At 53.8% G+C, this 26,629-nt stretch overlaps 8 protein-coding genes across 8 annotated transcripts; 2 read left to right on the top strand and 6 right to left on the bottom strand.

Moving 5' to 3' along the window:
• Positions 1–462: 462 nt before the first annotated feature.
• A1O3_09415 (uncharacterized protein) lies at positions 463–1,620 on the top strand (the record flags this gene model as incomplete). The annotated part of the gene is made up of 1 exon (XM_007739509.1): positions 463–1,620. The coding sequence occupies one exon, from the start codon at positions 463–465 to the stop codon at positions 1,618–1,620; it is 1,158 nt and encodes a 385-aa protein (XP_007737699.1).
• Positions 1,621–2,546: 926 nt separating this feature from the next.
• On the bottom strand, positions 2,547–5,282 carry A1O3_09414 (uncharacterized protein; the record flags this gene model as incomplete). Its single annotated transcript, XM_007739508.1, has 2 exons — positions 2,547–2,891; positions 3,396–5,282. 2 exons carry the CDS (start codon positions 5,280–5,282, stop codon positions 2,547–2,549), a joined length of 2,232 nt encoding a protein of 743 aa, XP_007737698.1.
• Positions 5,283–6,403: 1,121 nt separating this feature from the next.
• A1O3_09413 (MFS transporter, SP family, general alpha glucoside:H+ symporter) lies at positions 6,404–8,252 on the bottom strand (the record flags this gene model as incomplete). Its single annotated transcript, XM_007739507.1, has 2 exons — positions 6,404–7,884; positions 7,970–8,252. 2 exons carry the CDS (start codon positions 8,250–8,252, stop codon positions 6,404–6,406), a joined length of 1,764 nt encoding a protein of 587 aa, XP_007737697.1.
• A 1,848-nt stretch (positions 8,253–10,100) lies between these two features.
• Positions 10,101–11,165, bottom strand: A1O3_09412 (uncharacterized protein; the record flags this gene model as incomplete). The annotated part of the gene is made up of 1 exon (XM_007739506.1): positions 10,101–11,165. The coding sequence occupies one exon, from the start codon at positions 11,163–11,165 to the stop codon at positions 10,101–10,103; it is 1,065 nt and encodes a 354-aa protein (XP_007737696.1).
• A 1,462-nt stretch (positions 11,166–12,627) lies between these two features.
• On the bottom strand, positions 12,628–13,392 carry A1O3_09411 (uncharacterized protein; the record flags this gene model as incomplete). The annotated part of the gene is made up of 1 exon (XM_007739505.1): positions 12,628–13,392. One exon carries the CDS (start codon positions 13,390–13,392, stop codon positions 12,628–12,630), a length of 765 nt encoding a protein of 254 aa, XP_007737695.1.
• A 3,169-nt stretch (positions 13,393–16,561) lies between these two features.
• A1O3_09410 (uncharacterized protein) lies at positions 16,562–17,853 on the bottom strand (the record flags this gene model as incomplete). The annotated part of the gene is made up of 2 exons (XM_007739504.1): positions 16,562–16,669; positions 16,744–17,853. 2 exons carry the CDS (start codon positions 17,851–17,853, stop codon positions 16,562–16,564), a joined length of 1,218 nt encoding a protein of 405 aa, XP_007737694.1.
• A 2,169-nt stretch (positions 17,854–20,022) lies between these two features.
• On the top strand, positions 20,023–22,826 carry A1O3_09409 (uncharacterized protein; the record flags this gene model as incomplete). The annotated part of the gene is made up of 2 exons (XM_007739503.1): positions 20,023–20,378; positions 20,432–22,826. 2 exons carry the CDS (start codon positions 20,023–20,025, stop codon positions 22,824–22,826), a joined length of 2,751 nt encoding a protein of 916 aa, XP_007737693.1.
• A 1,380-nt stretch (positions 22,827–24,206) lies between these two features.
• Positions 24,207–26,516, bottom strand: A1O3_09408 (uncharacterized protein; the record flags this gene model as incomplete). The annotated part of the gene is made up of 1 exon (XM_007739502.1): positions 24,207–26,516. The coding sequence occupies one exon, from the start codon at positions 26,514–26,516 to the stop codon at positions 24,207–24,209; it is 2,310 nt and encodes a 769-aa protein (XP_007737692.1).
• Positions 26,517–26,629: the final 113 nt, after the last annotated feature.

Here is a 26,629-nt window from a genome sequence, read left to right as displayed (position 1 = left end):
TACTACTACTACTACTACTACTACTACTACTACTACTACTACTACTACTACTACTACTACTACTACTACTACTACTACTACTACTACCAACCACCACACTCTACACTATCTCCATCTACACTTGTCCGGTATTCAATTCAATTCAGTGCTTGCCTTAACGCCATGTCCAAGCGCACCCTCGACGCTTTCTTCTTCTCCACCTCCACTGGCACTGGCACAGGCACAACTCGGACGCCCAAAAAGGCCCGCTTCGAGACCTCAACCACAACCACAACCCCAGACTCAGCTTCAGCCTCAGCCTTAGCCTCAGCATCAGCCTCGTTGCCACTCTCGTCCTCCGCAACCACATCCAAATCTACATCCACACCCGTGTGTACACAAGTCTGTACACACGTCCAAACATCCAACCACCCCAGCTATCCATGGCCGATTCCCCATCTCCCGGCCCACGTCGCTTCTGAGATGGAACTCCTGGTGACGGCACAAGGGAAAGAGATGCGCGACCAGCCGCACCTCGACCTCTTGTACTTCGAGCCATTCATCCCTCGACCCACCGCACGCGACCTGTTCGAGTTCCTGCGCGACGAACTGTTCTTCTACCGCGTCAAGTATACCATCAAGCGTTTTGGTAAGGAGACCGTCATCAACACGCCGCGATTCACTACTGTGTTTGGAGTTGATGAGACCAGTTGGTTTCGCATTCCCATGGCCACAGACAATGGCAATGGCACCGGCAATGGCAACAAGAACAGCAACACCAACACCAACACCAACACCAACACCAACACCAACACCAACACCAACACCAACACCAACACCAACACCAACACCAACACCAACACCAGCACCAGCACCAATGGCAACGGCAACGGCAACGACAACAACGACAACGATGCAGACACATCGGAGATACCTGGCGTCGGCGTCGGCGTTGGCACTGCTGTCCTCGAAGCATCCAGCACAGTTAACCCCATCCGTGACAGACAGAGATACAGATACCGTTGTACGCCGCGACCGATCCCGCAGTGTCTAGATCTACTACGACGAGTGACCGAGGCGAGCACGGACACGCGCTACAACTTCTGCCTGGTCAACTACTACGCCTCGGGCGACGACAGTATCTCGTACCACAGTGACGATGAGCACTTTCTCGGGCCGGACCCGGCCATTGCGTCGTTTACCCTGGGGGCGAGGCGAGATTTCCTCATGAGGCACAAACCACCGAATGCTAAACTAGACAACACGAGCACGAACACGAACATGGACCCGAACACAAACACGAACACGGACCCGAACAGCAAAGCCCAGGGTATCAAAGCCAAGGATATCAAGGCCCAGAATATCAAAGCCCAGGATAAAGCCCAAGATTCCAAAATCAAGTTATCCCTAGGCAGTGGCGACATGGTCCTCATGCGCGGCCCCACCCAGGCCCATTGGCAGCACAGCATTCCCAAGCGCAAGGGCAAAGGCAAGGACTCGAACTCAGGCCGCATCAACATCACCTTCCGCCGCGCCATGGTCCCCGCAGGCACGGAGAACTACTACCGCTACAACGTGGGAGATGGCGGCGTGTTTAGATGGGACAAGTCGGCGAGAGAGATGAAGCCTTGGTCTAGATAGTGTTTGGAGGATGCTGTGCTAATATGTACTGTACTATACTACTATACTGTGCTATGCTGTGCTATGCTGTGCTATACTATGCTGTCCGGTCCTATGCTGTCCGGTCCGCGGAATCAATCAATCTCCATCTCGGACCAAAGTAAAGCAAAGTAAAGCAAAGCAAGCACCTCACCGGTGCCGTTCACGAGTCCAAGTAACGTAAAGTAACGTAAAATAAAGTCGAGTCAAGTCTAGTCTAGCCTATCGACGAAGATAGATTCAACTATAGATGATAGATTCAAGTTTAATTAATTGAAACTACCTAAGGAAGCCATCTATATCCAACCAAGTCTTGCTTTTCCTCTCTATTCTCTCCTTACTCTCCTTCCTCTCCTTCCTCCCCTTTCTGTGAGTCAAACTTAGGCACTAAACTAAGTATTCTCAGCCTTGTCCTTTAGCTAGAAGGCTGGTATACATACTATAGGCACAATAGGCACACCTATAGTCTGGGCTTCCTTATGTTGCTATCCGCACCGGCGTCTAGGCCTGCAAGGCACCATCTGCCCATCTCGTATCACAACTAACCATTGACTCTATGCCCCTTTGATAGCGAGCATGGAATATGGAACATTCCAACCTTTGACACTTTCCTCTCCTCTCCTTCCTTTTTCCAGCACTAGCTTTCTCAATTCGGTTCATTCACAGCTCTTTGGTTTCCTCTTCTTCCTTTTTCCCAGTACTAGCTTTCTCAATTCGGTTCATTCACAGCTCTTTGCTTCCGCCGACTCGGACTCTGTCAAACTTAGGCACTAACTTAGGCATCCCTAGCCTTGTGCTTTGACCAGAAGACTGGTTCAGGCATACTACACATCCTATATAGCCTGCGCTCCCCCTGCGATCTTTTGATACCTCTAGAGGATATGGAACATTTCAATCTTTGACAGACTCTAACTCTGACTGTGTCGTTGTCGCTGTCGCTCTCTCTTACTCTTACTCTTTCCCTTGTCCCACAGCATCCGCGTGACCGATCTATAAATGGTCTTGCCCTCGACCGTGTGCGTGGTGACGCCGAAGACCAGCAAGAAAGCCATAGACAGCACGGCCACGACCAGGAACGTCAACCAGTACGTCCGGAGCGAGTATAGCTCGGCGATGGCCGGGAGCTGGATGGAGAAATAGGCCGTCATGAGACTGACGGGGAGGAAGAGGATGGTTGCTTTGGCTAGAAGGATGGTGGTTCGCGTTAGTCGTTCGACCGCTTGGGATTCTTTGAGAGCTACTAGATTGAAGTTCTGGGTCAATTAGAAAATGGACATAACATGACATAGACGTAGACATGATATAGACAGAAATTGACAGACACAGACACAATATAGATATAGAGATAAAACAGACTTAGATGTAGATATAGACAGGCATAGACACAATATAGATATAGAGATAAAACAGACATAGATGTAGATATAGACAGACATAGACACAACATAGACAAAGACAAGGTATAGACATAGACAAGGCATAGACATAGACACAACACAGACATAGCATAGACATAGACACAGACACAACACAGGAGTGAGATATGGTATTTCAAACAGACATGAGATGCGGGAATAAGGAACAGCAAATAGGTACAGCCATGCGATACACCGTGATGGGGAGCAGAAGCAGAAGCAGAAGCAGAAGCAGAACCAGGCACAGAACCAGAACAGGAGCAGAAACAGGCACAGAAGCGGAAGAGAAACAGAAGCGGAACAGGAGCAGGACAAGATCAGGACAAGAGCAGACCAACTCACCATTAGCACAAGCGACTCCTTCTCCTTCAAACACTCCTCGATCTCAGTCAACGCATACAACCGGATACGGTCGAGCAGTCTCTCGAAGCGGACGATGGCCGACAAGCTCAAGGTGACGGTCGAATGGGGACGGGAATGGGATCCTTGATCAGTAGGAAACAGTACATCGTCCGCCGAGGTCATTCCCATTTCCGATCCCATTCCCGTTCCCGTTCCCGGCAACATAGCACCGGCAATAAACCTGGCACTAGGACTGGGACTGGACGTGGACGTCAATGTCGACCGATGCCGATAAAGTAGTCGCGACACAATCAGTTCATAGCTCTGATACATGAGTCTCAGGACGGTGAGTTGCCTGCCCACATCGTGTACCTGCTTGATCAGCGTGACGTCGGCCGCGTCGAACATGAGACGGCGTAGATCTTCCAGCTTGCGACGATACGGGTGCTCGACCCGGGCGATCAAGGCGTATGTCGACAGCCAGTCGTCGAAGAGATAGTAGAATAAAAGACTGGCGCCTTCGGTGGGGGAATGATTGCCATCACTACCACCACCGTTAGTGTCAGTGTTAGTGTCACCACCACCACCATCACCGTCACCGTCACCGTCACCCTCACCATTTCTGCCTCTGTCTTTACCTCTACCACCCCCCAGTTTGCTCGAGTGCTCGTGCCACCGTACCCGGACCTTCATCAATGTGTCCATGGCGCCGTCCGTGTCGTGTAGCTTGGACAGATGGCGGAAGATGTTGAGCACGTTCCGTCGGGTCACGGCCGTGGCTGTGGCCGTGGTGTCGGCATCGACGGGCCTCTCAAATACCGAGACCACGGTGCCGTCGTCACACAGCAGCAACGACGTCCAAATACGTTGACCGGATGGCTTGTCGCTGTCCCCCTCCCTCTCGCTCTCACTCTCACTCTCGTTCTCGCTCTCGGGGCCGGACGTGCCAGGCAAGGAAAACAGGGCGTTGAATCCCACGTAGATGTAGTGCCGGCCGAAATCGACAGAACAGAAATGCCACAGGTTGTTGACGACGTCGGCGAAACTGAGCCCTTCCAGGCTTGGTGAAGCCGTCGGTTGGAGTCCTCCCAGGCCCGGTGAAGCCGTCGGTTGGTGGTTGACGAGTAATGTTTGAGCCGGCGAAGCTTGAAGTGCAGCCCCTTTTTCCACGTCGGTCGTATGATGAGCGTGTTTGCCTTCTGCTGGCACCAGGACTGGGACGCCATCGCTGCAGGTCGAGGAAGTATTTCTCGGTTTGGTGTTGTTTGCACCAACACGGGTTGTCGAAGGACTTCTCGGCGTGATATTGTTTGCTCCGACACGGGTCGTCTTGGTCTTGGTCTTGGTCTTGGTTTGCGGCGGGCTGGACAAGAGGGCAGTGAGTCGCGGTGAGAGATCGTACTTCTTGGCCACGGCGGCAATGATGGCCTTTGCCCGCTGCGAGTCCGAGGCCCAGAGGTTGAACCAGACTGTTTGGGCTGGGGACTTTTGAGTTTGAGCCTTGGTTTGAGTTTGAATCTGAGGTTGAGTTTGTGCCTTGGTTTGGGTCTGAGTCTGGGTCTGAGTCTTAGTCTGCGTGGGGATTCCCGGTCCAGATCGTGTCGCAGATGAAGATGGAGATGGAGATGATTGTGTCGGATACAACCAGTCCATCATCAGCTGGTCGACGTCGACGTCCACCGCACATATCGCCTGCTCGTCGTTGAAGCGAACCACAAAGTTCTCCGTGCCCGACTGATTCAGCCTCGCCGTACAGCTGGTATATGCCGCCTCAGCATCCAGGTCGTAGTATCCGTCGTTCCGCCTCCCATCGCCAGCGGTAGTGGCAGCAACTGCGGCTGCCGCTGCTGTTGTGGGATGTGGTGCCGATGCTGGTGCTGGTGGCATGTCGTCGTCTGAGCCGCCTTCACAGTACGGAGTACGCTTTCATGTACCGATACGTACGTCCCACCGTCGCCGGCTGTCAAGACCAGTCAACCTTCGAAGATGGTCGAGACGAGAGAGGCGAGAGGTGAGAGGTGATTTCGCAACAGATTCCGACTCTGGGAAACGCCAAACTACCAATATACGGTGTGTAGTGTACTCGGCGCGCTCCCCTGGTCGAGGGGGCTGATGATTGATGCCTGCCCCTGGTAAGTACATAGGCGCCTGGTACGGTATTTATGGCAACCATGCAACCATGCAACCATGCAACCCTGCCATGGTGCCGCGCCATGACTGGGATCTTGCATGCTGGCGTTTCAGCCACCAATTATAAATGGATGCATGTGATGTCTTGTGATTTCCGACGCCGCTACTAACTAGAGCCTCGTGTACGGAGTATCGTGTACTCCGTACGGAGTGTAGGTATCCTGTATCCTGTATCGTGTACTCCGTACCCTACATCGTATCCTATATCCCATATCCCTCCCATTTCCCACATTGCGGGGTGAGACGGACAGTAAGTACGTATACCCTAAGGGCTGGCGCTTCTTTCTTCCGGTAAATGTTATTAATTGTATAATAGCTGCTAATGACGTTGATTCTGATCATGTTTCGCCTGTCTCCCTAGTTGTGATTGGGGTATACTGCCCTCAATCCATCTCCATCCCAGCTGTCCGTAGTTGCATGTCACTCGTGTTCCCCTCCCCCTCCCCTTCCCTTACCTCCAGCTTTATACGTCCCTAGGCGCCACCTAGTCGCAAGAATGAACAATGCACTGTGACGGCTCACTCTCTCGAGGCTGAATATGAATAGTCGGTGTAACCCTTCTTAAGCAGCATTGTGGGCCATTGATGGCCTTGCAACTCATCCTCTCAGCATCCATCTCCAACACCTTGGGCGATGGTTTCCAATTCCCAGGTCCGGCCGGGACCCTATCGAATGTGGTGGTATGTTCTGTCGAATATGGCCATGTTCTAGGCTGTCGCCATGCCTAAAACACTCTTGGCCGTGACCACCTTCATTCTCCGACTGGTTCCCGAGTTGGGCTTTGAGATCCACTGATTCTTTCTGGCATGAGCCGTTCTTCAGTGCACCAGTCGCGAAGGCCACCCGCCCCCCTCCCCAGCAACGATACTTCCACGCTTCTCTTGATAGAGCTTCAGAGTATCTGTCCCACCCACCGTCTCCTGAACCGTAATGTCGTCAAAGACATCGACTTTGGTGCTCGCGAATTTCCTCGCACTCACACCACGTTCAAAGAGAAGGTCCAACTCTGCAAAGCTGCGACCGGCCGGTTCGGGGACGCGGAAGTAGGTGTAAATGATGCAGAAGAAGCAGATGCCGCCCCAGAAGAACCCGGCGTAGTTGCGCCAATTCCATTCTCCCGGGTTGAGCATGTATGGAGTCAGAACCGAGCAAATAATCCCCACGATGTTGTACAGATTGCGGCCCAACACGACGGTCTTGATTTGTAGACGACGAGTTGAAAGCTCAGCAACGAGCGAGTAGCAAACGGTGCCGACAGTAAGTTGGTAGCAAAGAGCCCAGACCAACATCATCGAGCCCGTCGCCAACGACGCCTGTTTCCTGTGCGCCTCGGGAACCAGGCCCAGAAAGCCCATGACAAACAACATGATGCACAATCCACACAGACCATAGAGGTACAGAGATCGTCGACCAATGCCACGACTCATGAGAAACCAAGCGCCAAAGACACCGGCCATGTTGATTCCATACTGGCCGAGCGCAAAGTCATATGCTTTACTGTCTTCGAGACCGGCTTGTTCGAGAAAATACGTCGAATATCCGGAAAAGGAGTTGCCCGACAGGTTTTGAATGGCCCACACCATACATACAATCTCCGTCCGGCGCAGATCGATGCCCTTGAAGCAGTCTAGGTATGACGCTCCGGCAGTGATCTTCTCTTCCAAGGCAGTCGTGTGAACCATCATGGCCACTGTTTCATCCGCGTCGAAATCCGTTTCGCGGTTAGGAGAGGTCAGGCGCAACAAGGATTTTTTCGCTTCCGCCAGCCGGCCCTTCCGGACAAGCCACCATGGCGACTCTGGCGCAAGCAGGACCCCGATCAGCAGGGGGACAGGGAACATCCACTGTAGAGAATAGGGTATTCTGTACGACCACTGGTCATCTCGAGGGAGCATGGCTTTGATGACGCCGATGCCAACAACCTGACCGAGGCCCCAGCAGAAGTTGACATAGGTCGTGAGATATCCTCGTAGAGCGACAGGGCAAACTTCACTTGCATAAGTGATGGTCAAGGTCTGGAAGACTCCCCAGGGGATGCCACACAGGATTTCGGCAACCTCCAGCGCGACGACGGTTTGGGCCGTGAAGAAGACGGCAGTATAAATGATGATCAAGACCAGACATGTCATGACCGTGTAGCGGTAGCCGAACCGCTCAGAGACATAACCGTTGATAAATAGCCCAATAATCTCTCCCACATTGGCACCGTTGCTAAGACCGGCCTGCCATGGTGCGGTGATCTGGTAACTTCCGTCCGGGAGCTGTTCGCCGTACTTCTTGCGGAATTGAGGAAAAGCATCTAGCACAACCCGGTCAGCAAAAGACTCCGAGTTTGCCAGGCGTGACGAGTGATGAGAACGAAAAGGAAGTTGGAGCGCACGTACAGAAGTTGCTCAATAAGCAAACATCGTAACCCTCCATGCAAATACACGTAGAAATCAGGATACTCCAGCCGACAGCTTTCGGATACAGCTTGATGCCTTGCCACAAGCTCATCTTGTGCTCCTTGTCAGTGGCCCTTTGTGCACTGTGGACGACATCGTCCACATCCTTGGAGGAAGTGTCTAGGTGGTCCTTTGGGGGAAAATGGAGAGGGTGTTCAGGTGTGCCATTAGAGACCTGGGGCTCGATGGCATTGTCGTTGCCGTCGGCCGGTTTTTCCGACATGATCGCAAGGGTCCTCACTGTTGCGGTTTTAAGTCTGATCGTGCAAAAGCCAATGCTCGCAATGAATCGTCAGTCTTGCGGGCCCAAAAGATGAAACGACTGGCTGAGAATGTCGGTGGCAACTGTGGTCACCGGGGTAGTTGTAGTTACGGACGGCCGAGTATCTCACATGCCAGACCGGATTGACCTGATTGCGACACGACCTCAAGAGCCGAGAGACGGAGCTGGAGCTGGAGCTGGAGATGGTCCAACGCAAAAAGACAATCCACACCCAGCCCCGATCGCCTGATCAGCTAGCTGATCTTTATATGCTTTTCTCTTCTCGTGATCAGCGCTGAGGAGAACACAGACGGGAGATTCGCGCGAACGACAAGGTATGGAACGATTCAGAATGTTCTGTGCCCCACGACTCCGGGGCCAGTCGTCTCTGATCTGGGGTCAAAGCAGGTCTGGCGTGTGAGCGAGGGGATTCCCAGCTTTGTGAAAAGAGAGAGGTCGCCATCGGATCGATCAGTCAAGGTCGAGTGTCACGCGGGCTTCGATTGACCGAGTTGGCAGATCCACAACAGGGGGTTCAGTAAAGACGAGTGCAACCATTGAGGAGCGAATCTCCCATCCAGCGCCGACGAGAGGACCAATGGTTTTCGGCCGCAGTCTCCATAGTCGAATGAGATGATCCGCTTGTTCTGGATCTTGCGGAGATGAAGAATAAGTTGCGGTGGCAGCAGTGGAAGCTTTAGCAACGGTAACTGGTTAACCAGTGAGGGGCATCGGGAAGAAGGATTTTTTTTTCGGGTTCGCGGGTATGAGAAAGTGGCAGTGGGCGACCGCCAAAGAATAACGCGTCAAGATTGCCCTGTCGCGTGATTGGGCCGTAGCCCCTAACCCTAACCCTAACCCTAACCCTGACCCTAACTCCGTACTTCGAACAGTACCTCCATTCCGCCTGCGGCTTCTCAGGCTCAAGGCCTGTCTGCTACCTCGATAGTATTACAGTATCCGCACCATCACCATCCGTATGCCAGTGTGAGTTGTATACATGGTGAGGGGGCGAGGGCGGACATGCACATGGCGGTGATCATTCGGAGTGCTCAGAGTCGTACGCCGGCTTGACTGGGACACGGTCGTAGATTCGGCGCTGGTCAACGATCTAGCACTACCAGTGTCGGATCCATGAACTCCAACCTCCAACCTCCGCGCTCCGCAGACCTCACCCGGCGAGAACGTCCAGCTCTGCGACGAAGTCTTGTCAAGCGAGACGCACTTTGACGCCCCGGAGTGCGACAGAAGGATATGGTTATAGTAGAAAAGAGCACCTGGGCGAACATCTTCCGGTGCTCAAGCAATTGCTATGCTGTTTAGGCCGTTGCTTCTCATGCAGCGTTGGCGCCAGCAGGACAAGTTTCCGTTCATCCTTGCCGAGGTATGCCGATGCCTCCGTACACAGCATGTTGTACTACCAAGTTGTGCGACGATGTTGTGGCTATGTGGCTATACTCCTTAGTCTCAGGCTGTAAGTATATGAAGTATATGATATTCTCAACTGGCTGAGTATGAGAGAGAGAGAGAGAGAGAGAGAGAGAGAGAGAGAGAGAGAGAGAGAGAGAGACCGCTGTGCATCCTGTTCATTTGTATCTGTCCTGTTCATTTTTCCTTTTTATATTCCAGCGTGCGGAACGTGTCGCCGTCGCGTCAATCGGTAACGCTCAGTCACTTGAATAAATCCTGCGCTGCCCAGCAAGACCCAATGAAGCATAAGCCTTTCTCTGACGCCTATAAGGCGTATCCTATACCTGCATGCTCATCTGACATTAAATCCGTCATACGTAAATCCCACAAAAGACAGAGTCAGGACTGGCCCATGACCTCAATGCCGGCCACTTGAACAACAGGTCTGCCGGACAGAGTACTACTCGCCTTCCTCTTCTCCACGCCCCTGGCCTTTCTGTCGCCATCTTCGGGTAGGCGCATGTCTATCGGACTAAGCGGACTCTCCGGCATGACAGACTGGAATCGATTGTGGCGGCACAGATTCTCAGCCTCGCGTTGCAACATGGCAGCATCGACTTTTAGATTGAAGTCTGCCAGGTAGCAGAATGTGATTTCGAGCCTGCCGAGCTCGGCCTCGGAGACTCCACCGACTTTGCTGATACGGCCGTGCGGCCACGACAGATCCTCGAGCGCCTTCATGGCCACTCGCAGGCAGGCTAGAAGCAGGCGATGCACATTGCGGGGTGTGACGGGGAGGATCTTCTCCCGGACTGCCAATCGAGTGATATATAGCGACGACGCGAGATAGACTGCCGTTGATGTAGGACAGTATTTGTGCATGCGCATGAGATACTCTTCGATCGAGATGGGTGGCGGCCGCTTCGAGTAGAACTTCCTCGCCAGCGCCCCGTGCTGGATGTAGATTGGCTGCGCGTGGGCTCCAACGATCTGATCGGCCGAAGTAGGTTCCCGGGCATTGGCTTCTGGAGAGCCGATGTGCGTGTCTACAAAAGAGACCCCGTCGATGTGCTCCTGCTGAATCCCTGACCCTGGCGCTGGAGCGCGTAGCACGAGGTTTTCTTTCTTCGGCGTAGTCGTGTCCAGTGTGGTTGAGTCGCGCAGTTTAGATACGCCGCGAACTGGAGACGCCCCTCGACTGTGTGCTGGGGGAGTCGGAGGTACGTCGCCCGTCATCTGGACCAGACTGTCGATGCTCCGGCACAGCAATTTGATAGCTGCCACAGCGTCCAAGTTGAAGATGTCCACATTTTCGGGTGTAAGACCTTCCAAGTCTTCCACAAGAGGGCTCTTGATCGACGGAGGGAAAATCCCCTTGTCGTTCTGGGGCTCGGGCGGCGCAGGTAACTCGGGCGTGCTTGTGCCTTGCTCTTGCCGGTCCGCTTGACCCTCAATGGTTCCCATGATGTGATGCAATGTTGTGTGTAGTGTAGGTACTCTTGTTGTCAACCTTGCTCAAATGGCGAAGGTTCAGCGAGGGCAGATTTCGGTCGGGTGTGTAGCTGGCCGGTCGGCAGCCACATGGTCAAGCCTGTGTCGAACCCAGGATTGTGCTCCTTGGGGAGCTCTTGAAGGGCTGCAAGAGTATTTTCGAAACGTGAATTGAGCAGCAGAGGTGTTTATAGCTGACTCCTTCGTAATCTGGCCCAAGTGGCCAGCTACTCGGAAGATATGGTACGGAGCTCTCTTGGACGGGTGGGTGTGACGTCGAGCCGAGCGGGAAAACAATCAGCTTCGGCTGGAGGGCTGGAGGGCGGGAGGACGACAGGGTTGACTTCGACTACGAGCACGACAAGGTAGTCTGGAACAGGGATCGAAGACGAACGGGTTCGGAGGCCTGTAGGATGGAAGCGGCGCCATTCACTGGCTTTTTGACTATCTGTGTACGGACAGGTTTTGGTCTTTGGCCGTCGAGAGGACAGTGCACGCAGCGGGAGTCCAGACTTGCGATAGGGCAGGGTCAGCAGGGTCAGGCAGAAGAGCTGACAACCGGCAGGGCAATGCAGGGCAGGGCCATTAATATTGCCGGATGGTCGAGGGATGAAACGTGTACACGAGTCGTAGTGGGTGTGTTGTATGTGCTGGATGTGCTGGATGTCCTGTATGTACTGACTGTGTGTGTGTGCCTGAAGCCGTCTGCGCCCTCGCCCGCGCCCGCGGGGCTCAGGCTTATATTGATGTCCGCCTCCGCCACGAAAAAAAGGTCGACGTGGTCACGCGCCGGGTTTGTGTGTGGTTGTACATCCACTTTGAGGCCTGGACTCGCCCCCTCCACCATTCCTCTTGCTTAATTAGACGGATGCTCATTTCACTGTACTAGGTAACTAGGCCTGATTACTGGATGCCGTGATGGGGAGAAGCCGAGGCTTAGGGGCCTAAGGCTAGAGCATCTGAGGGAGGCTCTGGTGGCCACCGTCTGGTGCCGTCTGTCTCACTGATCGTCGACCAGACCCCGATCGCAGAGCTGCACAACATACCTGACTAGCAGCTTGTCCCCCGGCCCAGCAGCAAATGAGATGGCCACCATGGAGTTCAGAGCAGACTGGCTGCATGTCTATTTCTATCTGTATGTGCCGACTATCTACATCTAGGTGACACGACAGATCTCAGATCTTAGTCGACAGATCGCCGCGCACCTTCCCTTGACACCACCGTCAATACTGCCACCGTTAGGAAGTTGAAGTCCCCAACCAGAGCTGTCCCTAGATCCCCGTATAACCTTAACCCCCGAACGCCTGATTCTTTCCTTGCTTTGCAGCGTTGACCCGATATATCGAGGCTGTTCTTGTCCTGTCTAGCCTTCCGACTTCTTACTTCCTTCCTTTCATGGCTCAGGAAATGGACCCGACCTTGCGTCGACCGAGGTCTATCGATGTCTACGCCCTCGGTCGCGGTCGCGGTCGCGGTCACGATCTCTGTCTCTGTCTCCATCATCGTCGATGATGATGACGCTGTGCCGACGGGGACGTCTCTCAGCTGTTCCCAGCTGTAGATCGTCACGGGATTGATGGTTCTCCGGGTGCGTGCGTCGATAGTCATCCCGGGCCCGATCCAAGGCGGAGCGATTGCGGTCATGAATCGGTAGGGCTGGCGAAGGGTTGTGGACGACAACAACATCCTGGCGGTCGCGAGGCCGCCGGGTCTCAAGTCTATGTTGTTCTTCGCTGAGTCGTCTCTCGCGGTCCCTGATGGCTCGTTCGCGCCGTTCGAGTGACCTCTGGCGCTTTTCCCGGGCCAGGTCGGCCTTGAGTCTCTGGGCTTTCTCTTCGGCTGCGGCGGCTGCCTTTTCTGCCTCGCGTCGTTCTCGTCTCTCCCTTTCGAGGTCGTCAACCAGTCTCTGAACCTGGGGATCCGGTCGTCGACGGTCATATTCTCGCGGAACCCCGCTGGCTCCTGCAGGCTCGGCAACATAATATTTGCCGCTATCGCGCTTTCTCCTGGGCGGGGGACTCTCTACCTGGGGATAGGCTTCTTCATCGTCGGGATGACGATAGACGATCTTGACCTTATGGGATCGAGGAGATACCTCTTCCTCAGCGTGACCCTTGGGATTATCACCACGGCGTGGCGACTTTGGGGGTAGTTTTGGCGGCAACGGAGCATAAATTCCATCCTCAACATTTGGAGACATGGTGTAATACGGGCCCCTTGGAGGCGGCGGCGGCGGCGGCGGAGGAGGAGGAGGAGGAGATGGCGACGGTGTCCGGATACGACGCTCCTGGCGTCGACTCCGAACCGGAGTTTCTTCGATGATATGAACTCTCTTCCTCCGGCTTCGGAACAGATTGTAAAGCTTCGACCCAAATGTCAATGACCTTCTTTCTGACGCTTCTGATGGACGGGTGCGGTAGGTACGCACCTGCGGATGTCTTTCGATCACGATAGGCTCTGATGAGTGGTTGTCGAGAGTGTGGCGACGTCGATCTGACATCCGAAGAAGGGGGAATGAGCTCACGTTGGGTGGACTATGGCAACCGTGACACTCGAGACGACGCTTTACTCCCCAACCTGGCGACAATACAGCGATATGATGCGAACCTTGGGGCCTGTGGTTGTTTCGCTGTGGGATGGCAGCAGCAGCAAACTCGAATTGAATAGTGTATTGGACCAAGAGAAACGGACGAAGGACGGCTCTTGTTGAAAAGTGGTTTGATGGATGCCTAGAGCCCTATATGACGGAGCGCTTTCGTCACATTGGGGCATCTTCGAGATATATCTCACTCAAGACATGGTCCAGGAAGTGCTCGTGTGATGGACGGTCGCAAACATGGTGGTGATCCGGTCGGTGAAAACGACGGTATCGGGTCGACTGAATTCCCCTGTTGTCTCCCAAGGCTGTGGACCTGGTCTGGTGATTCGTCGGCAAGTCGCCTCAATCTACACACGCTCTGAACAACGGTGTGATGGGTTGCCAGCGGGTCGGTTCAAGGAAGTGGTAGAAGTGTTGATTGGGGAGTTTTGCACCGCATGTAAGGGGCATAGATCTTTTTCTGGACCCAATGCACGGCTGGGAGAAGGGTAAGCAGCTTAATGGCTCGCGGCCAGACCACATCTTGGGCAATCGTTTGTACTGGTCCGCATGATGGAATCAGGCAGCAGGGGGGAGATTTGGGCTGTCGGGTTGCAGCCGGAACCACCGACGCAAGGCTGGCAGGGTTGTTGAGCTGTGCAGGGGAGAGAGAAGTGACAAAACCCCTCGCAAGGTCCCTTCCCACATGGCACACAGACAAAGATACTCTCTCTTACTGTATCCGTATCCGTACACATACCGTGACTCCCACATTCTCCATATCCATCGCCATGCGGGCTGCCTTTTCGCGGGCTCCGTCAGCGGCATGCCAATGTTTCGTTTGCCTGACAGTAGGCCAATCCCAGTCGCGGTCCGTCAGGGGTCGCATGCCTGTGGCGGCCAATTATGTCATCGATCCGGCTGTGTCGAGAGCACAGGACAGAGGCATCACGGCCCTTTGACTCACTCTGTGTCGTCGTCCGAAACCATCAAAGGGGGCCAGATGAAGGCACAGAAGGTGAGGTTGAAATTAGTCACCGGAGAGAAAATGCTCCAGGGGCCTGCCAACACGGAGCGTAGACACTACTGACAGCTTGAAGCTCCCCTGCCAGTGTCTGGCATCTGGCAGCTACGAGATACAGTGCAGGGGATCCATACATTGTCCAGCCGCTGTGGCTGTGCATGCAGCCCTAAGCCTAAGCCTCAACCTGGCCCCTAAACCCTCGAATCGTCATTGACTGCAGCTCTGCCCTTACAAGGTCTGGCATGGATCTGAACCTGTTATCTTGCCGACTATGGAGTAATTTTCCGTAGACGGAATCTTCTTTTCCTCTGGGCTATGCCAAAGGTCCCGTGGTCTATGACTACTTACTATTACTGTGAATGTGACCGTGTCGGTGACCGAGCACCGATCAGAAGTAACCTAAGAATCGTCCGTCATTATTTGGCCGGCGCCTTCACGAGGGTCCTGTCCCATCTCCAGGCTTTGCTAACAACTCGCCAGACCTAGCCATCTCTGTAGGCTACCGCTCGCTGGTGTGTTTTCCTGTCCTGCTGAGAGACAAGGCTTTAGCAGCTTCGTGGTCAGAGTGGCTGAGCCAGAATACTGCTTCTTGGCAAGGCTAAGGCTGGCGGCCTGATCTATTTCCCATCACTGGCATCACCCGTGCAGCAAGGCAAGGTCCAAGGCGAGGGAAGCAGTCGGAACCAGCGACTCCGTACATGTGGGTAGGGTAGTGACAACTTTGGATATTATAACCATTATATACCTATGTACCTATACGAAGTCCCAGTAGCCTGTGTTTTTTTTTAGTTTTGGAAAACGAGCATCCCTAATCCTGCCTCAAGCACCGCGCTGTCGAAAGATCTCGCGGATAAGATATCCCATGCACCACTGATCTTCAAGGGTCGATATGCCATGAACGGGCTACCTGTGTGTTCATTGCAGCGTTTGGACAGCTTCCGAATTATACCACATCAAAGCAACAACAAGGATAGTGTGAGCATCAGAATGAGTGCTGGCACGTTCAATGCATTGGCATCAGCAGCACCAGTTGAAACTGAGGCAATGCTCGGAGAAGTGCTAGAGCTAGGCGAAGCTGTCGAGCTGCTCGTGACCGCGGCTGACGGCGTTGTAGATGATGAGCTTGGAGAGGTCGACGGGGGTAGCGAAGTAGACGATGGGGGAGACGCAGATGTAGTCGGGGTCGTTGGTGACGACGGAGGCGTTGTGGTCGATGTCGAAGTCGAAGGGGTGCTAGTGGTTTCTATTGGACTAGTGGTGGTCGAAGGGGTTGTAGTGGTGGTCGAAGGGGCTGTAGTAGTGGTCGAAGGGGTTGTGGTGGTAGTCGAAGGGGTTGTGGTGGTGGTCGAAGGGGTTGTAGTAGTGGTCGAAGTGGTAGTAACAGGCCTGGTGCTTGTCGTTGATGTGGCAGTAGTAGTGGTCTGTTCTGCAGCTGGGGTTGACTGTGAGCAAAAGTCGATGAAGGTTCTCAAAGACGTGGCGAGAGCCACAGCAGGGCTGTTCACGGCGACAGTCTTCCAGCTTGTAATACAACTGCCGCAGTTTCTGTAGCTCTTCTGGAATGGCACGCTGGACGGGCACAATTGGTTATATTGGAGCTGACAGGACTGAGCCTCAAGTCCTGCATTATTGCATTTATCGTAACATTCGGGAGGTATACTCAGATCCTGCTGCTGTCGTGCAACCAGCATTGCTCTGGCTGAGATCTCTGGACCAGGCGCAGCGCCAGTGCTAGGTCGATAAGGCTTCCCGGAGTAACTCGACCAGTCATTCCAGCTCTGCCCATAGGACTTTGTTCCCAACGATGGTGATGGTGCCCATACGGTGAATGGGGGTGGTAGAGATGGACTTGGAGTCGTCCAATCCGCCCATGTACTGGTTGGTGGAGGTGCAGGCGATGTTGGTGTAGTCCAATTAACCCATGTAGAAGATGGGGAAGATATCGGTACGGTGGATGGACAGCTAGGCCCGGGTTGGCCGTTGAATTCGAAAATATTGTAGTTCAGACCGAATGGGCGAGGGTCGAGGTCAAAGTACCCTTCGATGGGGATGACCGGGGTACAGTTGTGGGGATCCTCGTCGTCAATGAGCGGTGGTAGAGGCGGCGGGACTTTGCAATCGTCAGGACTGCAATAGTATGAGTCCGCAGGCAGGCCTTGCTCGAAATTGCAATCGATTTGCTTTGGAGTGCACAAAGTTCCTGGTGGACAGCCCCACAAGTAATCAGTAGGAAGAGCAGTGGAGGTCGTATACGTCGGATTGATGGTTCTGGAAGGACAGAGGACCAGGCCGACGAGGGGCGTAGTTGTAAAAGTGCAAGATTGAGTAATCGTCCTATACTCGACACTCACCACCACACTCGCGCTGGTGATAGTAGCAGTAGCCGTGATGGTCTCTTGGGAGACCTGTGTCTCAGTCGCCGCGTCAGTAAAGTAGTTGTTCAATGTGCTGTAGACAATTTCGGTTGCGGTGACTGTATCCGTGGCGGTCTCGGTCTCTTGAGAGACCTGTGTCTCGATCGCTGTGTTGGTATAGTAGTTGTTCAATGTGCTGTAGATGAACTCAGTGGTGGTAACTGTATCCGTGGCGGTCTCGACCTCTTGAGAGACTTGTGTCTCGGTTGCTGTGTCGGTATAGTAGTTGTTCAATGTGCTGTAGATGAACTCAGTGGTGGTAATTGTATCTGTGGCAGTCTCGGTCTCTTGGGACCATTGTGTCTCGGTCGCAGTATCGGTGTAATAGTTGTTGAATGTGCTGTAGAGGAACTCGGTCGTGGTGAGGACAGACGTGTCAACCAATACGTATGTCGTCGTTTCCACGGAAATATAAGTCGTTGGCTGCACAGAGGTTGACCAAACCGTGGTCCAAACTGTTTCAGGGGGAGCAGTCGACCATTGTGTTTCCCAACAGGTGGAAGTACTCCAGTAGGTGATGGCTTCCTTTGGCGGTGTCGCCCATTGAGTTTCTGTACAAGTTTCGGTGAACCAATGAGTGACGTCCCCTGCGATGGTACCGATAGACCACAGACCACAAAGGATCAAGACATGTAACGACAGCATCTTCCTCAAGAGACAGTTGCAAGAAATGCTAGTGTCAGCAGAACGATGATCAGGCTTTACCGAGTGACAAAAGCCAAGCGATAGACAATCCGCCAAAGAGGGTTGCGAAAGAAGCGAGAGTGTCGCACCTGCAACGAAGCCTCGAGTGCGTATGAATTCTGCACAACTACTATAAGAACTTCCGCGAGAGCGACCTGACGAGAAACAGGGAGGAAAAGAGGGAGTCAGGCTGTACTTGAAAGCGGTCCATGAAGAGGGGCTTCACAGATACACGGTACCCCATCATACCTGAAGATTCCCGCCTGGATGGTCCCAAGCCATCCAGTGGTGCTGTATCGTAACGGACATGCAGGTCGGGCCCAAGGTGAACACAACCACGACGGTTCTAGCTGCGCAAGTCCGGCATTAGCAGGGACAGCTTATGGTGTGGACAAAAATGGTAACTATCACCGATGCTTGCACCCCAGACCACAGCTTTGAGGGGACCTAAGAAGGAATCCTGGGGGGCCGTTCAATGCCTGCATGACCAGATGCCCAAAGAGGGGTAGTGAAGTAGCATTGAAGCAAGCCACAGTAGGCACGCTGACGCGGGAGGCCCTGAGGAGACAGCCACGAGAGCCATTGCCCGACCCCGACGGATGGGCTGAACGAGAGCATGTGGCGAGCACGCAGAGCATGAGGCTCAACTGGAGTGCTTTGGGAGAGCAGAGAAGAGCGGGGAGAAAAAGGGCCAAGGCCAGGCCGCAACTTTAACCTACGCTAATACAACACTAAACACGGCTAGCCGGCTATTTCCACCAATCCAGTCACGATACCGCCGATTTGGGCTTAGCTTGATCCGACCTCCCTGCGGCCGGCAGTGCCTCTCTTGTTTTTCCGCCTCTGGGCACCATTGCCTTCTGAACACGTTCTCTTACCAGCCAGCTCAAAGCTGCAGAGACCGGGCTTCGTCGCTTGTTTTTCACTGAACCGGGATCCTGATAGGATTGATCGAGCTTGACCTTCTCCGCTAGCCTTCTCTACCTGCGCCCGATTTCGCTGGGCTGTTAGCGGTCCCCGACGGCGGACGAGTCTTCGCTGACAACCTAGTAAACCGCTGTTGTTAGCCTCCAAATATCCGAGCTCACACCACCTTTCCCACGTTGAGATCAATGGAGTCAAGAACCATTCCTCTCAGCCTAACGGAGGAATCCTGTCCCTCCCTTACCGATGAACTCGTGTCGGCCGCACCTTGTGATCCTGTTGACAACTAGTTGGCTTGCGTGATGCTATGTTCGAGCAAAAATCTACAATAGTGCCAGCCCAAACGCAGACTGCAGTGAGAAAGGAAAGCATTCCAGGAAGTGATCCTCGAGCCGAGAGAATCGCTAACGGTCCGACCTACCATATCCGCTCTCCAATGGGTCCAGACACGGGAAGGTCTGCAAGGATACGCATCCCTGTCGTCTACTTTGTCCAGCGCAGCAGTACGTGACTTACGATACACGTCCCTGCTTCGTTCCGGACGTCGACATGTCTTTGTGGATGGGCATCCTTATTTTCTGGTAGGCTTTGAGCTAACTTCACAGGCCTAGAAAATGCTTGAAGAACACCCGTGCATTTTTACGAGTAGCTGAAGAAAGACTCGGATACAGTTGCTTTATGACAGCCAGAGGAACTATGTCTATTGGGCGTAGCAAAGTTATCAACCATATTCCTAATTTGGTTGGATTCAACACCCCTTCGAGCTGGGGGCTACCAACTAGCAATATGTTCTATCCAGTCAGAACGGATGTTACTCGAGAGGGATTGGGTGATAGACAAGGTTCGGGCCATTTTCACACAACCCTGCATTTGCGCACCTTTTACTGTTGAGTTTTGACAGTGCCACCTCAGGCCTCCCACTATGCATGCACCTATATCGCTGGTCACCTCGGCGTACACTTCTGCTACACCCCTACAAAGCAAGACGGCGAATAGGTCCTCCCGCAGCATCCGACCAATCTGGCCCATACAAGGGTAAGCTGGCGGTGGCGGTATCACAAGGCATAATCAGCCTCTCTATTATCTCGAATGATGCACAGCTGAGGCTGCTCGTAGGACTTCCTTTATCAAATCCCGCTGGCTCGAAGAGGCTTGAAGTGTGGCTGTGTTCTCGAGCGGTTTCCTCGTTCTGTCGACACTATGGCAATGTTAAGGCTGATCGCCGTGGGTTCATTTATGAGCCTCGTAGCAGCTGCGAATGTCTGGAGGCTAAGTAGCTGGAGACAACCGCGCGCAGCCATCGTCAGAGACACGCTATACATCGATGGGGGTGACATGTACAATGCTACATGGGATGGCTCTGCTTGGGTACCAGGCGTGACCCCTCAAGGCGCTCCACAAGACCAAGGTTTGATGTACACCTTGTTCTTCAACAAGAGCTTCCACATCGACACCGACTTCTGGGACCTTTTTGAGCCGCTGAGCACCGGTGGAGCATCGAACAATCCGCTATTCCGGAATGGATTCATGTTTGCGGACGATTACGAGTTCTATACTTACGGGTAAGATGCTCTGCTTCCTCTTGATAAAAGCTTGAGCTAAAGGTTCATCCCAGGGGAATATCAGTGACCTCCGGAGGGATAGACGCTGATCTCATCAACGATCAGATCTTCAAGCCGGACGGGAATGAGCCGACCACAATCGTCGATTGGCATCCCCGTTTCGACACACATTATAATTTCTCCTCCGAGTCAGACGCCAGAAGATATGTCACCCACGGGGCTGGTGCCAACATCCCAAGCGAGTATCTGGGATACTATTTCTCCGGGATGCAAACAGTGTCAGGTGAATACATTGGGGAATTCGATTCCAGTGACTTGAGCACGGCGGCCAATGTGACGTTGAATCAAATGCTCGAGGTGAATATGGATGCGGTGGGTAATGCCGAATGGACCAGTCTCCAACTTCCATCTTGGGTGTCAGGACGTGGGAGCGGACAACTGCCTTGGGTGCCTTTTGGGCCGAAGGGTCTTTTGGTCGCCATCGGGGGCGTTCTGAACCCGATTGACGTTTACGACGGCAGCGACTATCCAGATGGTGAATCTGATTTGAAGACCGAAAGCGATGAAATCAGTCCCAGCTTCATGCAAGATCTCAAGATCTTCAACGTCGACAATGGCTCCTGGTACAACCAAACCACGACTGGAAAGGGACCTCCACAATTGGCCGAGTTCTGCGCGGTTGTTGCGCACGAGCATGGCACCAGATCGGCGCAAATCTACATCTACGGCGGTATTGTCGGCACCGATGTCACCGCCAAACCAATCAACAAGGTTTTCATACTGTCAGTTCCTTCCTTTCACTGGACAGAAGTCACTCCTCTTGGCACGACGTCGGGACGCCGGGGCCATATATGCGTGATGCCTTACCCTGACCAGATGTTTGTCATTGGAGGAACAAACTTCGAGCATCTACTTCCTGAGGGCCAGTGGATTCAGATTCTGAATGTGTCGAGCCTTGGATGGCAGGATTCATACGATCCTTCAAAGTGGTCCAAATATGCCATTCCGGACAAGATCAAAGTCCAGGGTGACCAGGATCAGAAGGCCGCCAACATGGACCCAAATCTAGCCGCACTATTCGACACGGTCTATCCGGAAGATAAGTTGCCACCGCAGTACAGCTATACGAATCATTCTGGAAGCAAAAACAAATGGCTGGCGCCTGTGCTTGGAAGTGTTCTGGGGACCACGGTCCTGGTCATAGCTGCGGTCGCTATTTTCTACTATTGCCGCCGCAGAAGGAACGTCGACAAGAAAACGACAGGCTCTTCGAGTTCTGGTCAATCCGAGACCCTACGTGGATCCGGAGGGATCAATGAATGGCGCCAGCAAGTCAAATCAGTTGCTTCAGAGACAATGGAGATTGACGGCAGCGACCGAAATACCTTACGTGGCTCCCAGAACATGTACGGTGACCCTCAAGAAGTGGTAGAGATATCTGGTCGCCCGAAGCTTTTCGCCGCCCGTTCGCCACGATCACTCGGCGTCGCTGGAAGCCCGCATACTCCCCTGTCCGGCTCTGTTGAGGTCAGTGGGGATCCAGCGGCCAGGCAAGAGCTGCAAGACACCTCCCAACACCAGGCACCTCTCAACCAGGCTGCATTGGCAACCGAGAGGCCGGACTATCATTTCCGTCGACACCCTCTCTACCCGCACAATGTCGACGAAACAATGAGCATGTCCCAGAGCGGCATCACCACTGGCCAGGCTGTCTCTTCTGTCGGCGCGGACGGCCAAGTTTCACTGCCCAAGTCAGATTCTGTCGGAGACAACCTGGGCTATGTCCTGTACGGAGAAGTTCCTGTACCTGCGACCAACACGGACCGCGTTTCTCGGATCGGGACCGCAACAGGAATAGCCAGCTCAGAGCAAGTCCACCATCAAGGGTCTACCGGCCAGGAGAACGTATTGCCCAGCGAAGCTCTTCCATCACCGATCAACGACCGACCCAGCGGACCGCGCCACGACTCCAACGCCAGCAGCGACTTGCAACTCACGCCTTTGGACAGTGAGGAGTCGAGCGTCAACCCTATTCCCGGCATGGTCGGGATCTCACTGCACAGCCCGACGGACCAGAGCTCGGCACTGCCCAGACCAAGCACGCCTACCAACCAGATGCGGCCGACACACCAGCGCAATTCGAGCAGCATGAGCAGTGGTATGTTGATCGGGACACCGCCCAACTCGCTCCCATCGCCTGACCCAGAAGAGAATAAACGTCGGTCCATCATGATCGACCGGCTCCCCGAAGGCCCGACACAGACCTCGTCCGGGGTGCCGGGCGTCCCGCCCACGCGTGTACAGATACCGCGCCGAAAGGAGGTTGGAACCGCCGTGCGCAGCGCGTACGAAGAGAACCGGATGCGATTTTCCGACCCTGAGCGCCGAGATCCGGCATTAAGAGATGGGCAGTATAGCGCGAAGGGCAGTGGCCAGCCGGAGACGTGAGTTGAGTTTAGGCCAAGCTGGAAAGGTCGGGACAGGGAGAGAAGTGAGGGTGTGTGACCACAACCAGGGCGCTGGGGACAAGTCAGAGATCCGATCCAACAGGAGAACGATGACAAGAACAGGAGGAACAAGGAATAATGAACGATGACAATGACAATGACAATGAACCGAGATACCGTATGGATGGAATGAACTGAATTGAAGTGAACTCAGCTGAACCGTAAAGCTAGGTAATTAGTTAGGTAGTTATTAGTAATACTGAGCACGTAAGAGCCATTGGCGCATGAAGCAAGTCACTTGGAATCAATCGATCGTAACTTTGGACCTTTTACCGGCGCACGGTATTGCAACTTATATAGTACGGAGTACAGAGCCATAGGGCATAGAGTCCAGAGTAGGTGTACAGAGTAGGAGTAGTAATACGGAGTAGGAGTAGGAGTACAGAATACAGAGGACAGAGGACCAGAGGACAGAGGACCAGAGGACCGAGGACAGAGGACAGAGGACAGAGGACAGAGGACAGAGGACCATAGATAGGTAGTTGTCAACTATAGAGTACTCCGTAGGTGCTCCGTACTTATAGTAAGGTAAGTAAGTAGGTAATCAACAGGTAGGCACCTAGTAGTAGGTACTCTGTACTCCGTAGATTGCGTTGATCGTTGATCCGGTCAACAGCCTCATCATGTGATCCCAATCTCAATCTAAGCCTCAATCTCAGCCTCGTCTCTCGTCTCTCGTCTCTCGTCTCGTCTCGTCTCGTGCTCCACTAAAGCCCCCGAATGTCGATTGCCAGACTCTGATTCCGATTCCGACTCCACGTCTATAGGGGATGAAATGATCGCTCATTGTCTGTCTGCATACACATATGTTTTGGTCGGTATGGTATGGTGTACAGATACATTAAATATCTACCTGCTTGCCTGTCTATCTACCTACCTGTCTACCTACCTACCTACCTACCTACCTACCTACCTAGGCAGTCAGTCTCTGGGTTGCCTCGCTTCGGCTAAGTTCTGTCAAAAGGTAAAAGGTAAAAAATCTAGATCGGGGATCTTCCTGTCCTCCATCCCTGACTCGGGGCCACGACGCCCACGCCGACGCCGACGCCTTTTGAATCTGCCTGCCCAGATGGCTGGTACTGTAATCTTGTTCCCGGCTTTGGCCTTCATCACAAGAACGAGAATGTAGGTTCCATATTCTTTCTGTACAAATGCCTGGCGGCCTGGCCAGTGCGTATCGGCACTGCAAGGTTTGCCTAATGATTAGGACACATACGCCTCCGTTGGACGATGACGGTGACATGTCGCAGGCCTAAAACATGACGAGGAATATAATAGCCTTGTCCCGATACTTTGTCGCGGTGTTAGACAAAAAAAGACTTTAGAATCCCCAACTACCTTTCCTGGCTCGGGCTCCCCAATCATCGTTCGCACTCACCACCACCGGCCCCATTGATTCGTGTAAGAAGTTCGGACTCTGTCGAGCCCACTCCCGAACGTATAGTCGCAAGGCTTCCCACCGCTTACATTTGCCGACAACCTCACTCTCGTCAGATCCGTCGCCTTCGGGTGCGCCGACGTAGCCCCTGGCGTCGACGAGGTTGTCGTCCTTCCTGAGCTCCTCCATCGGGATCCTACTTATCTTGCTCAGTTCGTCATCGAACATATGTGCAAGGCTGGGGTATCCAAGGCTCAAATAATTGTATATCTGCGTAATGACGCGCGCTGGGAACTCTTCATCGATCTGATGCTCCAGTTGGAGCTTTTTGTCGACGGTGCTCGTAAACCCGTCATCGCCGTCGTTGCTTCGTGGAGGCGTCAGCGGGAGGAAATTCATGCCTGAATAAGGCCGTTGCCTTCCAGGAGTTTGCCGGCCGCGACCGGCCGTCATGGAATCAAAGGGGTTGTTTCTTTCCACCATGGGACTGAGGGGAGCTGGCGTTTGGATGCCGGTGTTCAACCCATTCATTTGATGGTTGACAGGTTGCCACGTCCCTACTTGGCACATTCCCATCCACAGCCCGCCATCAGCATTGTTCTCGGGTTGTTTGTTCGAGATCCACAGTTTCGGGCTTTCCTCGTCCATGGCCTCGTCGCGGCTGCCAGTGTTCCGCGGTCGTGGGGGTTGATCGGGATCACACCGCGTCATCTTGGGTGAGATAGTATATGGGAAAACAAGGCTGCCACCTAGCATGGGAGGGGATGCCGCTGCCATCATGCGAGCGAGCTCCGAGTCCTCATCCGCGGCTCTGGCTTTCTTGGATTTATTCGGGCCTTTGGCCTCTACGGCCTGACGGCTGGCCAAAGCAGCAGCGCTGAAACGACTGTGACTGGCAGGATCGGGGTTCAGCCCTCGCCTGGTCGATTCCAGTAGCTCGTGGTGCTTCTGCATACTCTGCAATTCTAAATGCAGCTCTGCGGCGGATGATCGTCGGAAGGTCCGCGCATCGACGCCTTTCTCCCCTTGAAACATGGGGACAGGAAGGGGCCCGTCTTCTTCGTCGGCATCAATGGCAAAATGGTCCACAGGTTCGTGCGGTCGCTCATTGATATAGGCAGCCATGGCCTGTTCCTGTAACTCTTTTTCGGTCACCGTGTCCGCGGCCAGCCGGAGGACATAGTCTGTGTAGCTGCTCTGTATAGGAGGTCGACTGGGCTCTTTCCTGTTCTCTGTGTCCACGGACGAGGGAGACTCGCTTAGTGACGGTGCTTCAGATGTATCATCTTCAGTGGTCGATTCGATCATCGGTAAGTCAGGAACAACAAATGAATGTTGGCGGGATGCTTCGGGCCGTCTGCGAGCGAGAGCAGCTGCTGAGAATCGTGACTCCTCAAGCCCACTGGCTCCGTCCACTCGGAATTCCTGATCCGGACGTGGTGACGCTGGACGTCGAGGAAGAGCATGCCCTTGGAACTCAGATGTAGGCAGATGTACGCGTCGGTACGAGCCTTTTGCGGTTTCCAACAGCTCCGGCGAGAACTTGCGTGGCCCACTGGACCTCCTGCTAGAAGCCGATGAGTCTGCGGATCTGGAAAGCTCCTGTTCAGTGTTTTGAAAATCTGTATTCCGCCTCCTTCTGGTGGTGGTCTCAATTGGTTCAGGGAGGAATTTGCGGCGAGGACGTGCTGTCGAAGTATCTTCAGTCTCTTGCAACGTCTTGTCTTTGCTGCTTCTCGTCGACGTCTCGACAGGTTCGGGAGCGAACTTCCGACGAGGCTTGGATGGATGATCGTCCGGCGGAGGGTCCCTATTCTTGCTGCTTTTTATGCTCGTCTCGATTGGCTCAGGGGCAAACCTCCTCCTCGAAGAATGGGAACTGGTCTCTATTGGATCTGGTGCAAAGCGTCTTGGGGTTGTCGAGGGCCTGCTCTCAGAAACACCAGAGGGGGGAGGACCGTGTGTAGATAAATGCAAGTTGACCCCAGTCAACTCTCCTTGGGCTGTAGACTCTTCGGTATGCTTGACGTCCTTCTTCCTCGAACTCCGGGTACTCTCCTCCACCGGTTGAGGCAGAAACCTCCGAGGCTTGGCCTGAGGAGGCACAGGGTCGGGATTTAAGGCACGTGGATTGACTGAGCCATGACTGGATGAGGGGTCCGAAGATGGGCTATATGCAGATCTTGAACTTCTCACCGTGGTCTCGACTGGGTCAGGGATGAACCGCCGGCGCGGAGGCGGGGAAGTCGACATGATTGCGGTCGGCGGTACGGACTGTTCAGGCCATAGTTCAGGCCTGGCTGGCTGGCTGGCTAAGGACACGCGAGCATCGATGCAATGCAACACGTGAGGATGCCGAATGCGGG

This window comes from Capronia epimyces (assembly GCF_000585565.1).
Source record: "Capronia epimyces CBS 606.96 chromosome Unknown aczIQ-supercont1.9, whole genome shotgun sequence".
Taxonomy (NCBI): domain Eukaryota; kingdom Fungi; phylum Ascomycota; class Eurotiomycetes; order Chaetothyriales; family Herpotrichiellaceae; genus Capronia; species Capronia epimyces.
The sequence above is the reverse complement of the archived record's forward strand: the minus strand, read 5'-3'. Positions and strand labels throughout refer to the sequence as shown.